This window comes from Pocillopora damicornis, chromosome 11, assembly GCF_964200805.1.
Source record: "Pocillopora damicornis chromosome 11, jaPocDami1.2, whole genome shotgun sequence".
Lineage (NCBI taxonomy): Eukaryota > Metazoa > Cnidaria > Anthozoa > Scleractinia > Pocilloporidae > Pocillopora > Pocillopora damicornis.
In genome coordinates, this window is record NC_142680.1 from 15,386,960 (window position 1) to 15,400,728 (window position 13,769).

The following is a 13,769-nucleotide window of genomic DNA, read 5'->3' on the forward strand; positions in this document are numbered from 1 at the left end:
AGTCTCCAAGTAACAGTCAGCAAAGCATTTTATTATTCTCGAACTTTCATATCTTTGTCCATAGTCTAAGAAAGTGTCGTAAAAAATTTCATTGCTCATAATCGACAGCAAAGATTGTTTCGGAGTTTTGCCATTCATGGACAGTTTAAAATGTGTATATAGTGTACAAATAGTCTCCAAATATTAATTTCGAGAGGAACTGAAATGTTTCTTTGCATGGAATGTCTTGCCTTAAGGAAAGACAGTAGTAAAGCCACTCAACCCGCAGTGGTTACATAGTTTGACTTAATATGTAATGTGAGTAACTGGTATTTTCTCCATTAATAATGGAAACTCTAATGCATTTTTTGTCAAAGATTCTCTTCATTTGGTGAAAGTAAAAAAAAAAGTCTTCATCAGGTCAGCTGTTTAAAAGTCGTCCCGGTATAAGTTAAACAGACTCGTCTACATACCGAGAAAAGACAGAGAGGTTGGATATTTTACTCTAGTTTTGACCGGGGTTGATAATGCACTTCAATTTTTTCAAACTGGCAAGGTTCTCGCTAATTGAATTAATTTTGGTAAAAATGTGAAAACCTATTGAAGGTTTTATCGTTCAAATGTTGCAAAAAGTCAACCCTAACAGTCTCGTGTCCAGATCGAGACAAGACAGAGAAGTTGGACGTTTTAGTTTAAGATTTAACTGGCGTCACGAATTTAAGAAACACATATGATATTTATATTTAGCGTAAGTTACTTGAATGATTTTTTGTAAAAAATTAGAGGAACTATTGAAGGTTTTATCGTTTAAGTGTAAAGTGAATCGACCCCAACAGTCTCGTGTACAGATCGAGAAAAGACAGAAAAGTTGGACATTTCAGTTTAAGGTTTAACTGGGGTCAAGAATGTAAGAAACACCTACGATTCATATTTATTGTGAGTTATTCTGCAGGAAAGCTGATCCGTCGGATCAAATTATTTTATTGCACATAGGTAGCATGGATAAAATGTTTAATTGATTTATTTTGTTCTTGAATAAAATAAAAGCAGAATTTCGGTAAACTAAAATGTCTCACTTTCTCGCTTTCACAGCTAATCGATCAGCTTTGTAGTCCCCTTTACACTCTGTTGGCGACGACTGATCCTACCTACATGTGACCCCCCCTAAAAAAGGAATCCCCGCCCCTCCCTTCCCAGGTGATAAATAAAGACTGGTCTTTTAGTAAGATGAATGATATTTTGACTTCTTGTTTGGTTGAACAATTTTGAATGAGTAATAGTGTTTACATCGAAGTCTTTAGTTAAAAATGCTTCTGGCTTCTCGAGGATTTCGAGGGCTTTCAGCTCCTTCTTAAAACCCATTCGTGAGTTACTTTACAAACCTACCCATGATGCAAAACGTTCTATTTGCGTTGCATTCTGTTTTATGTAAAACGCTTTTAGTGTCAGCGGAAAGTACAAGTGGGATTCTGTTTGTCTGTCCAGTCCTTCTCGGTATAAAGTAAGCCAAGCGAATATCAACTAGATATTCCCTTGAGTAGGCCTAAGTGTGCACGATTGGTTCGAGAAGAGATTGGGGTGACACAAGAATGAGACATTTGAGGAAAAGCTCGACTTCTTGGGAAAATGAAAAATTTAACCCTCTTCCCAACTCCTTTCAGTCATTTAAAAGGTTTAAAATCCAAAGTTTTGTAGTCAGACGGACAAAGTGTTTTTGATATTTTGCTTCAGCACTGATTCAAGATTAATACCAAAAGTGAGTTAAATACGCATTTACTCTCGCCATCGACGTTTAGTTATTTTGCCTTCTATGTCATAAGTGTATTTAATCGCATTCAGGTTAGTTTATTAAGCCTTGTTGGTCCATTTCGGAAAAACTTCGTCTGAAATTTTACTAGTTCGTCGGTTACAATTTGTTCTCATGTTCCCTATTGTTAGCCATCCTGGTTTTTTCTAGGTTTATTACAACCGCTTTGCGTTTTTATCCCAGTAGTCTAAATTCCATTGACTTTTCCACCTTGAAGGTTGTTTCGCACACCACGAAAATAACTTAAGATATGGTAACTTCGTTTGCTTCCGTTGTAGCCACACCACAGTCCGAACTCAAATAGCCTCGATTGTGTCGGAACGTTGTAACTGGCGGATAGAGAAATTTTCAATTGGGTGTCGAAAGTAATTCGGGATTTCTTTTTCTTGCCTTGTGTCTTTCTATGATTGGTTAAAAAACCTCGCACCACTCTGCCAACCAATCAGATGCAAAACTAAAACTTATCACAACTTGGTCGCTCGCGTTTTCCCGCGCTTTAGGTAGTTTGGAAGGGTTTCTTCTGAATTCTCACCGTTGTAATTACTTTGGTTTTTGTTTTACGACACATAATCTGAAAGCACTCTAACTAGAGGGATAAATAACCAAAGCCACAATGTTCATCAATTTGTCACACCGAAAGTGTGCTTCCAACTGAGCTATGTAGTCACATATATTTCTTCCAAGTTCACAGATTGGTAAATTCGATTCGCGCTACAGATTGTCTCGAGCATCGTCTGAATCAAACAAACGAGTCATCTTGTTTGCAGCGACAACTTTCAAGAACTTTTAGACAGGCTTTCATGTATTTGGTGTTGGAATTCAATTTGATTTATTAACGAAACAGAAGCTTAGTATGGTATTTTTTTGTTTTTCAGGCATTTTATGGGGAAAACGGTTTGGGCCAAATGTTGTGGAAGTAATCAAAGATTCCAACGCAGTTGAACAAGACAAGCTGGATCCAGAAAAAGCTTACATCCAACTGACCTATGTGGACCCATATTTTAACGAGTATGAATTGAAGGATCGTATTACTTATTTTGACAAGAATTTCAACTTAAATATGTTCACAGCATTTGACCAGTCTAACTGTTTCTCCTATAGACTCTAAGAGTAGTTTTAAAAGGAGGGCTGGAAGTAATACGCCCAGGTTTAGAAAACTTAAACCGTCCAATCAGATGCTGAAGAAAAACCAATTTCGATTTTGCCAATCCCGTTTTTCCCGCGCCTTAGGTTGCAAGCGTGTATTTTGATTCGTTCTTTGTGTTGTTTTGTCTCCTCTTTGGTATAGAAGGCACAGAACACGTCACAATAGAACACCGCCCCCTTACCCTATTTTTCACTGTTTCCTTCGTTCCTCTGTTCCTCTGTTCTCAATCGTTTTACGTCAAGTGTGTCTTCTACACCAAGTAAGAGCCGTTATTTTCCTCATTTCTGATTGGTTGTTTGGTTTGTTTCGCGGCCGCGTCTGTTATCTATAAAAGGATTACTTTTTCAAACTCACAGGAAGGTTCATGTACGAAACTCCTTTTACACTTAGCAGAAAGCCTCATGGTGAACTGGACACCCAGTACAAGAGAAAGACAATTTTGACTCAATGTTGTGCATCGTGAACAGGTCTGTCCAATATCGTTGCATGTTATGTTTGTGTTGAGATGCGGCTGTTTTTCTGTCATTCCACTTGTGTACATTCAGATGCTTTTGGTGATTCTATTTTAGAGAGAGTTTTCGGCCAAAAAAAAATGGACGATACCTCCTATTTCTCCGTTCTTAGCCTCCTATGCAGGTGTTACGCTACAATATTTTGAGCCACCTCTCACGACAAGCAAAATAATGTTTGACTTAAAGAAAACAGAGGACTAGTTTGGTGAGACAGAAAAATGCCTAAGTGGAAGAAAAATGGTCTAGTATGCAGAAGATGAACATGGGTTGGAATGATCAGCTTAGCTCTTGGACCCTTACGATTGACTGGCATCTAATATTTCTTCACACTGTAGCCCTTGAATCACCATTTAGTTCAAGATAATAAATGAAATGATCACCAACCAAAGAAGCTCCTGAGTATTATTATATAGTTTACGTGGTGTTTCTTAAATCATCGTAATTGTGAGTAACAAATTAATCTTGCTTCAGACACTTGTGTTTCTTCTAACATTGATTTTATTTTCGTTCTTGTAGATTGTGTTGAGTCCCATTGAAGTCGCCATCGAAGATATGAAATTAAGGACAAAAGAGCTCCTTAATGTAATCAATCAAGAACCACCAAACCTTAAGATGCTATAGATGGTGCTACAAGGTTCTATTGGCACCACTGTTAATCAGCTCACGAGTCTATCTCTTTCTGACTTCACTTGTTTGTAATCTCGTTGTGGTCCTCAGTTAGTCGATAGATCAGTCATTCAGTCCGTCTGTCTGTCTGTCCATCCGTACGTTCGTAAGAACCTATGTCAACAAGTTGTTAACAGAGACCTTAATTAATCAGGACGAGAACGCCGGGGAAGTCATCGATTAAAAAATGACTTTAAATTTTTAGTTAGAATTCCGCGAGTGACTTGGTTTATTGTGCTACACCTCAACTTCACCATAAAGTAGGCGATCAGTGGCGAGTTCCACCTAAAATAATTTGCCATCGGGGTTTCTGTCATCAGACTATGCAAATTTTGTCGAGCTCACGTTGTTACTGTGCAGAACACGGCTGAAAAAGGTACACATGTACAGACACGTGCTTAGCTATTTTTCTGCGCAGTAGATCTCGATTTACCACGTCCTCATTGTCGTCGCGGTCTTTGTTTGCTTAAGGTCCGTACTATTGTAGTTGGTATACCATGGAATAAACAAACAACATTTGACTGTTTTTTACCAACGATAGTTGCTTAAGATGGAGAACTTTTTCATTGCCAGTACACAACTCAATGTTGATAATTCCCGGCATAGCCGGTATGCACGGGAGTAACGCAACGCGTAATAGAACAGTAAGAGTCGAATGTTAAAGCAACTCAACCGAATATACGTACATCACAGCTAGCCCAAGCTAACGGGTGAGTAGAAACCTTCGTTGTGTAAAGTGAAATGTGAGAGTTTGGATGGGAACTTTGATAAGTGCGGCAGAATTCCTTCTTTTGTCTCTACGCATTTTTATGGTGTTTTCCGGTTTTTTGTATCTCCAAAATTCCTGTGCAAACCTTAACAACTTATGTTATCCAACGGATCTTCGCGCGCGTTCGTAACCTTGGGCCACCTTTGCTGCATTCGGGTATTTGCGCGGTGCGCTGTGGTTCACGCAAGACACCAAATGTCACTACAGACATCGTCACTCAGTGCTCTTCCTCCCAACAGACCGCTACCGTCTGACCCTGTCACTCGTATAAGAACAATACTTCAATACTCTTAGTGCCCTGAGGAATTTTATTGCTGTGTAATAGGTGCGGAGACGTTCTGCAAAGGAACAAGCGGCTTATCGCATCTGATTAATGTGCCTATCAGAAAGAACTGGTGAAGAATTTTGCACAGCTCACCTAACAACTCGAACCTCTCTTGAGGAACAAGTTTGGCACCTTACGTGGATCCACCAGGCAGAAGTAAGTTTATATTCCACGCTAATGGTACACCGTGGTTATTATCGCTGGTGCTAGTGTTGTCGCCTGGAGGCCAAGGCGAATATTATCGAGCGCCACTACCTTGAATAAGCTTGCTATCGATCACTTTTTGAATAAATCTACCAGAGTTGTATCTTAAATGCTGCAATCTGATTGGCCACGATACTCGATGCTGAGACAGCATTTTTTTCTTGATCATGAGGGCACTTTTGTTAATCAAGAGGACATGATTGCTTGATGTTAATTGAGCCCTTTTTCTGTTTGCGGCAACGATTCATTGATTGCAGTTTAACTGAATAAAGCCTTGTAACGTAATTTATATTTTTGGGAATAAAATGTTCATTGAATCTGTTGGTCAGCTTCGTTTGTTTTGACATTTACTCTGGCAAGTGTCGACGTTTGTCAACGTGTTGCTGAAAAGCTCAAGAGATGATATTATCTATCAGAGGCCTTCATTCGCAAATGGTCTTATCGTCCTGGCCGCTACATTCCCAAGGATAAGTCACCGAAAGTTCGTCAAATCTGGAAAATCGATGCTTCGCCATCGCTATTCTACCAGAAAATATCTATTCATTCTTTTCCTTCTAATATCTAACGACATTCAAATGAACCCTGGGCCTCTCAATTCCTCGACTTTCAAATCATGCAGTCTAAATGCCCGTCGTATTGTCAACAAGAAAACCGAGCTGCAAGCTATGGTCGCTACAAAGGAATTAGACATCATCACTATAACCGAAACACGGCTGAACCCTTAAATAATGGATCAAGAAATCCTGTCATCTGATTATAATATCTACCGAAGAGATCGCCTAGGAAAAGGTGGTGGTGTTTTGTTAGCTCTAAGGGATAACATTTGTTGTTATAGACGTTGTGACCTCGAAACGGACTGTGAAATCCTTTGGTGTGAAGTTCATTTCAATCCCTGCTCAACATACTTTATTGGAGTATACTACCGCTCTCCTAGTAGCGATATGGCCTACCGAACTAAACTGGTCCAATCGCTAGAAAAATTTCCACCATCATGTAATATCCTTTTGCTTGGGGATTTTAATCTACCCAATGTTAACTGGAACCTTGTAGCTCCATGGCAGCCGGACATTATCAGCGATTTCTTCTGCGACTCTGTTATTAATCGTTTTGGCCTCTCACAGCTTGTGAATAAACCTACCAGAGGAGACGCTTTATTGGATTTAATCTTAACCAACACTCCTGCCCATTTGGCTAATGCTGAGATAAACTGTGGCCTTGGAAATTCAGATCATAACGTTGTTTGTTTTGACTTTAATGTCTTTATTTCCCGTCCACATCAAGCTCCAAAGATCGTTTACAATTACAAAAATGCAAATTGGGAAGGTTTTCGCTCTGATCTTTCCAATGCCCCATGGGGCAATGTATTCTTAGAGAACAATGTTAATCAAATGTGGACTAAATGGAAAGAATTGTTCTTTGCTGCTGTTAATAAAAACATCAATACACATCATTTGAAAAGAAAAAGAAATGTTCCTTGGTCAGTTAACATCTGCAATTCGTCGCCTTTTTCACAAACGGAAACGCTTATGGAAAAAAGCTAAATCATCTCAACTTCAATCTGACTGGGAAAAATATAAGCAGTGTAGAAACAAGGTCAAATCTGAAATAAACAAGAGCTAGTGGCACCATGTTCAGTCTCTTCAAAACAGTAACAATCCTAAACGCTTCTGGACTTTCATAACATCTAAGACGAAATCACGATCTATTCCACCTGAAGTATCCCTGGAGAACCAAAAGGCTTCAAACAGCTTCGATAAAGCACAACTATTCAACAACTTCTTCTCATTGGTTTTTATAGAGAGTCCTGGTATTCCTGAGAAGTTACGTGACGATCTTCAACCTTTTACTGATCAAATTATCTCAAGTCTACTTTGCTCTAAATCTGAGGTCGAGAAATTGCTCATTGGTTTAAACGTTACAAAAGCTCATGGTCCGGATGGGATATCAGCGCGTATGCTTCGCGAGGCTGCACCAGCTATTTCAGAGTCCATGACAAATTTATTTAACTTTTCACTCCAATCTGGCACCTTGCCTGTGGAATGGAAATCTGCTCACGTCATTCCCATTTTCAAAAAGGGCCAAAAAGATCTAGTCAAGAATTATCGTCCTATCTCTCCTACAAGTCTGCTTGTAAAGACCCTGGCAAGACTGATATACAATAGCATTTTTGGATTTATTGAATCAAATAGTCTACTTAGTAGTCATCAGTATGGCTTTCGTCCTGGCTACTCCTGTACCTCTCAGTTGATACATCTTTTCCATGAATGGGCCAAAACACTAGATAAACGCCTCTCTACCGATGTAATGTTTCTGGACTTCGAAAAGGCCTTCGACTCAGTTCCTCACGATCGTCTTCTACTCAAACTAGAACGCTTTGGCATTACCGGCTCTCTACTTTCCTGGCTATCCAATTTTCTCCAAGGTCGATCTCAACGTGTTGTAATCGAGGGCTGCCAATCTGACTGGGCGCTTGTCACATCTGGTGTTCCACAGGGGAGCATTCTTGCCCCCCTGTTATTTATCCTATACGTTAATGACATCCCTGAATCTTTATCAAGTCCTGCAGAAATGTTTGCTGATGATATGTTGATCTATAATTACTGTCCTCCATCTCAAATGTCCATCACTGCCCAGGAGATTCTAGATAAAGTCACTGATTGGTGTGGCTCGTGGCTTTTAGGAACAAATGCTGACAAATGCGAGTCCATGAAGTTCACCAGGGCTAGAACTCCCTCTCCGTGCAACTATACTATTAATAGCAAGCTACTTACCCAAGTACCTACACACAAACATCTTGGGGTAGTTCTTTCCAGTGATTTATCTTGGAAACCCCACGTACTGTCTGTTGTTGCAAGATCGAACAGATTATTGGGCTTACTCAAGCGGACATTTGGATCTCACTCTAAGGCTCTATTTACTGGTTATAGATCCATGATCCGTCCAATACTCGAGTACGCTTGTCAAGCGTGAAACCCTCACCAAGCATATCTGATTGAAAAACTTGAATGCGTGCAAAGGAACGTTACAAGATGGGTCATTGGTAAAGACACTCCGTATGAAGACCGACTGAAATCCTTGAAACAGTTTTGTCCTTTAAGACGCGAGAGAGCAAGATAGTGAGTCTGAGTCCAGTAAGCTTCTTTGAACACAAACTTTAATCACTTGAGAGGCAGGTTACCTATAGAGCTAACGAAAACAACAACAACGCGATAGCGACTCTCTTATTATATATTATGTTTTTTCTTCGTGTAACCCGAGAACTGACACGTGAGTAGTCCGAAGTGATTACATAACAGTTGAGAGTTACATAAGAAAGAAAAAGCAAACGTTGATGTCCGGAAGGTTTTTTTGCATATCATAACAGAAACTAGCGACACTAGTTCAGCGCAGAGAGTTTCTTAGTTTGGTTCAGCTTTTTAAGTTCATTAAAGGACACTCTTCTGTAAACACTAATAATTACATATCCTTCAGTAACAGGCAATCAAGAAAAAGTCATCAGTTTCAACTATATAAACCATTTTGCCGTACAGACATCTTTAAGTACTCTTTTTGGCACAGACATATCGACACATGGAACAGTTTACCGTCATCAGTAGTTGAGCTTGACTCAATTAATGCTTTTAAGAAAGCTCTTAAATCAACATTTTTTAACTAGGCCTATAACTAAAAATTAAATTATTCTATGTATTATACATTATTTAATTATAATTTTAAACAAAATTTTTATCTTAGATATGTCTTCTTTATTTAGATTTTATATTTATATAGATATATGCCTGTATGTAAAACGTTTCAGTATGTATATGTATATTGCATAGTATTAAATATTTATAGCTGGGGTATAGTTTACAATGAGGATTAAGTTCCTCCCTCTATAACCCTTTTTTAATAATAATATGTTATATCTTATTATTTAAATAAAGTTGTTATATATATATGTGGCGGCATTGAAATAGCTTCATCGCGTGGTTATCGTGCGCGAATGCAATTCTATAAAAAAATTTGGCCTTAATGTGATAAACAAGTAATCTCAAGTGTTCTCGGGCAATTAAGGAATCATTCCACTTGTATTTTCAAGTTTTTCCTAAAATGCGCGTTAAATTAATCCTTAATTGCTCTCAGGCCCATACAATTTCACAATTTTTAAATCTGGAGCCAATAATCTCATCGCCAAATGGTGCAACATGTTTTTATATGTAAAATATTAGATAACTGCGTACTTAATTGTCATTTTGCAGGGAAGGATCCAAGAGTTTTAATACATAGTATGGCTTAACTGAAAACTCTTAGCAGAGCCTAGTCTTTGCCGAGCCAATTATGCATGTTTAAATAATTGTAATTGATTGATTGATGGAATGATTAATCGATTTAATACTATACAGACTGAGAGGTCCGTGTGTCATTCGTCCATTCAATTTTCGTTTAAAATCAAACATTGAAAATTGATGTCAATTTTTGATTTTTTTAAATTTGTTGTCAGAAAAAATACGAAAGTTCCACATCAAAAATATTGAACTTTTTTCCTTTTAGTAGAATATTATATATATATAACAACTTTATTTAAATAATAACATATAACATATTATTATTAAAAAAGGGTTATAGAAGGGAGGAACTTAATCCTCATTGTAAACTATACCCCAGATATAAAAATTTAATACTATACAATATACATATACATACTGATACATTTTACATACAGGCATATATCTATATAAATATAAAATCTAAATAAAGAAGACATATCTAAGATAACTATTTTGTTTAAGATTATAACTAAATAATGTATAATACATAGAATAATTTAATTTTTAGTCATAGGCCTAGTTAAAAAATGTTGATTTAAGAGCTTTCTTAAAAGCATTAATTGAGTCAAGTTCAACTACTGATGACGGTAAACTGTTCCATGTGTCGATATGTCTGTGCCAAAAAGAGTACTTAAAGATGTCTGTACGGCTAAATGGTTTATATAGTTGAAACTGATGACTTTTTCTTGATTGCCTGTTACTGAAGGATATGTAATTATTAGTGTTTACAGAAGAGTGTCCTTTAATGAACTTAAAAAGCTGAACCAAACTAAGAAACTCTCTGCGCTGAACTAGTGTCGCTAGTTTCAAGGATTTCAGTCGGTCTTCATACGGAGTGTCTTTATCAATGATCCATCTTGTAACGTTCCTTTGCACGCATTCAAGTTTTTCAATGAGATATCCTTGGTGAGGATTCCACGCTTGACAAGCGTACTCGAGTATTGGACGGATCATGGATCTATAACCAGTAAATAGAGCCCTAGAGTGAGATCCAAATGTCCGCTTGAGTAAGCCCAATAATCTGTTCGATCTTGCAACAACAGACAGTACGTGGGGTTTCCAAGATAAATCACTGGAAAGAACTACCCCAAGATGTTTGTGTGTAGATACTTGGGTAATTAGCTTGCTATTAATAGAATAGTTGCACGGAGAGGGAGTTCTAGCCCTGGTGAACTTCATGGACTCGCATTTGTCAGCAGTTGTTCCTAAAAGCCACGAGCCACACCAATCAGTGACTTTATCTAGACTCTCCTGGGCAGTGATGGACGTTTGAGATGAAGTACAGTAATTATAGATTAACATATCATCAGCAAACATTTCTGCAGGACTTGATAAAGATTCAGGGATGTCATTGACTTATAGGATAAATAACAGGGGGGCAAGAATGCTCCCCTGTGGAACACCAGATGTGACAGGCGCCCAGTCAGATTGGCAGCCCTCGATTACAACACGTTGAGATCGACCTTGGAGAAAATTGGATAGCCAGGAAAGTAGAGAGCCGGTAATGCCAAAGCGTTCTAGTTTGAGTAGAAGACGGTCATGAGGAACTGAGTCGAAGGCCTTTTCGAAGTCCAGAAATATTACATCGGTAGAGAGGCGTTTATCTAGTGCTTTGGCCCATTCATGGAAAAGGTGTATCAACTGAGAGGTACAGGAGTATCCAGGACGAAAGCCATATTGATGACTACTAAGTAGATTATTTGATTCAATAAATCCAAAAATGCGATTGTATATCAGTCTTTCTAGGGTCTTTACAATCAGACTCGTAAGAGAGATAGGACGATAATTCTTGACTAGATCTTTTTGGCCCTTTTTGAAAATTGGAATGACGTGAGCAGATTTCCATTCCACAGGCAAGGTGCCAGATTGGAGTGAAAAGTTAAATAAATTTGTCATGGACTCTGATATAGCTGGTGCAGCCTCGCGAAGCATACGCGCTGATATCCCATCCGGACCATGAGCTTTTGTAACGTTTAAACCAATGAGCAATTTCTCGACCTCAGATTTAGAGCAATGTAGACTTGAGATGACTTGATCAGTAAAAGGTTGAAGATCGTCACGTAACTTCTCAGGAATACCAGGACTCTCTATAAAAACCGATGAGAAGAAGTTGTTGAATAGCTGTGCTTTATCGAAGCTGTTTGAAGCCTTTTGGTTCTCCAGGGATACTTCAGGTGGAATAGATCGTGATTTCGTCTTAGATTTTATGAAAGTCCAGAAACGTTTAGGATTGTTACTGTTTTGAAGAGACTGAACATGGTGCCACTAGCTCTTGTTTATTTCAGATTTGACTTTGTTTCTACACTGCCTATATTTTTCCCAGTCAGATTGAAGTTGAGATGATTTAGCTTTTTTCCATAAGCGTTTCCGTTTGTGAAGAAGGCGACGAATTGCAGATGTTAACCAAGGAACATTTCTTTTTCTTTTCAAATGATGTGTATTGATGTTTTTATTAACAGCAGCAAAGAACAATTCTTTCCATTTAGTCCACATTTGATCAACATTGTTCTCTAAGAATACATTGCCCCATGGGGCATTGGAAAGATGAGAGCGAAAACCTTCCCAATTTGCATTTTTGTAATCGTAAACGATCTTTAGAGCTTGATGTGGACGGGAAAAAAGACATTAAAGTCGAAAAAAAACAACGTTATGATCTGAATTTCCAAGGCCACAGTCTATCTCAACATTAGCCAAATGAGCAGGAGTGTTGGTTAAGATTAAATCCAATAAAGCGTCTCCTCTGGTAGGTTTATTCACAAGTTGTGAGAGGCCAAAATGATTAATAACAGAGTCGCAAAAGAAATCGCTGATAGTGTCCGGCTGCCATGGAGCTACAAGGTTCCAGTTCACATTAGGTAGATTAAAATCCCCAAGCAAAAGGATATTACATGATGGTGGAAATTTTTCTAGCGATTGAACCAGTTTAGTTAGGTAGGCCATATCGCTGCTAGGAGAGCGATAGTATACTCCAATAAAGTATGTTGAGCAGGGATTGAAATGAACTTCACACCAAAGGATTTCACAGTCCGTTTCGAGGTTACAACGTCTATAACAACAAATGTTATCCCTTAGAGCTAACAAAACACCACCACCTTTTCCTAGGCGATCTCTTCGGTAGATATTATAATCAGATGACAGGATTTCTTGATCCATTATTTCAGGGTTCAGCCATGTTTCGGTTATAGCGATGATGTCTAATTCCTTTGTAGCGACCACAGCTTGCAGCTCAGTTCTCTTGTTGACAATACTACGGGCATTTAGACTGCATGATTTGAGAGTCGAGGAATTGAGAGGCCCAGGATTCAGTTGAATGTCGTTAGATATTAGAATGAAAAGAATGAATAGATATTTTCTGGTAGAATAGCGACGGCGAAGCATCGATTTTCCAGATTTGACGAACTTTCGGTGACTTATCCTTGGGAATGTAGCGGCCAGGACGGTAAGACCATTTGCGAATGAAGGCCTCTGATAGATAATCCCATCTCTTGAGCTTTTCAGCAACACGTTGACCAAAAATAGCGTCAGGAGAAACGAAATAAGCGGAGCCACATGGGGAGCGTCCGCCATTACCAAGTGTCAGTGCAGTAATATTGAAACATAACGCATATTTTTACTTTAATCCTGTCAACAATGAGGAGAAAAATCAAACTGAGCGGCAATTTTGCTTCTCCGACAATGTTGCAGTCTGGGGCGTAGCTTAGTTTTCCTTTTTTCGGCGGAAGTCTAAAATTTGAAAATTGAAAATTGCACTCAATTTTCAATTTTTGTTTTTCGGACAAAACATTCCAAATTGTTGACAGAACTACCCAGGAGGGAGGGGGAAAGGGTCCGTTCGCACGTTAATTTTTCCCCGCAGCGCCTTCTTCGCTTCCCTTATTGCGCTGGGAGAATTTATTTGCCCCTGCCCCTTTCCCTCCCACGCTTCACTACTCTGGAAAGGAGGAGGCGAGAAATTCGTATTTACCGCGTGGTCACTTTTCCGAACATGAACGACTTCAGTACTGAGTACATAAAGGATCTTGTAATAACTCAACGAAAAACACACTCCGAGGT

At 38.6% G+C, this 13,769-nt stretch overlaps 1 protein-coding gene across 1 annotated transcript; it reads right to left on the reverse strand.

Annotated features, from left to right (window-relative positions):
• Positions 1 to 11,072: 11,072 nt before the first annotated feature.
• Positions 11,073 to 13,283, reverse strand: LOC149037766 (uncharacterized). Its single transcript, XM_089186387.1, has 2 exons — positions 12,363 to 13,283; positions 11,073 to 11,912 (listed from the first exon to the last, which is right to left on the reverse strand). The coding sequence occupies exons 1-2, from the start codon at positions 13,281 to 13,283 to the stop codon at positions 11,073 to 11,075; spliced, it is 1,761 nt and encodes a 586-aa protein (XP_089042513.1).
• Positions 13,284 to 13,769: the final 486 nt, after the last annotated feature.

Excerpts from the sequence above, each read along its gene's own strand:
- LOC149037766 (XM_089186387.1), bottom strand. The coding sequence starts at position 13,283 with ATGGCGGACGCTCCCCATGTGGCTCCGCTTATTTCGTTTCTCCTGACG. Across the intron at positions 11,913-12,362 it reads TTGGAAATTCAGATCATAAC|ACGAAATCACGATCTATTCC; the intron begins GTTGTTTTTTTT and ends ATAAAATCTAAG.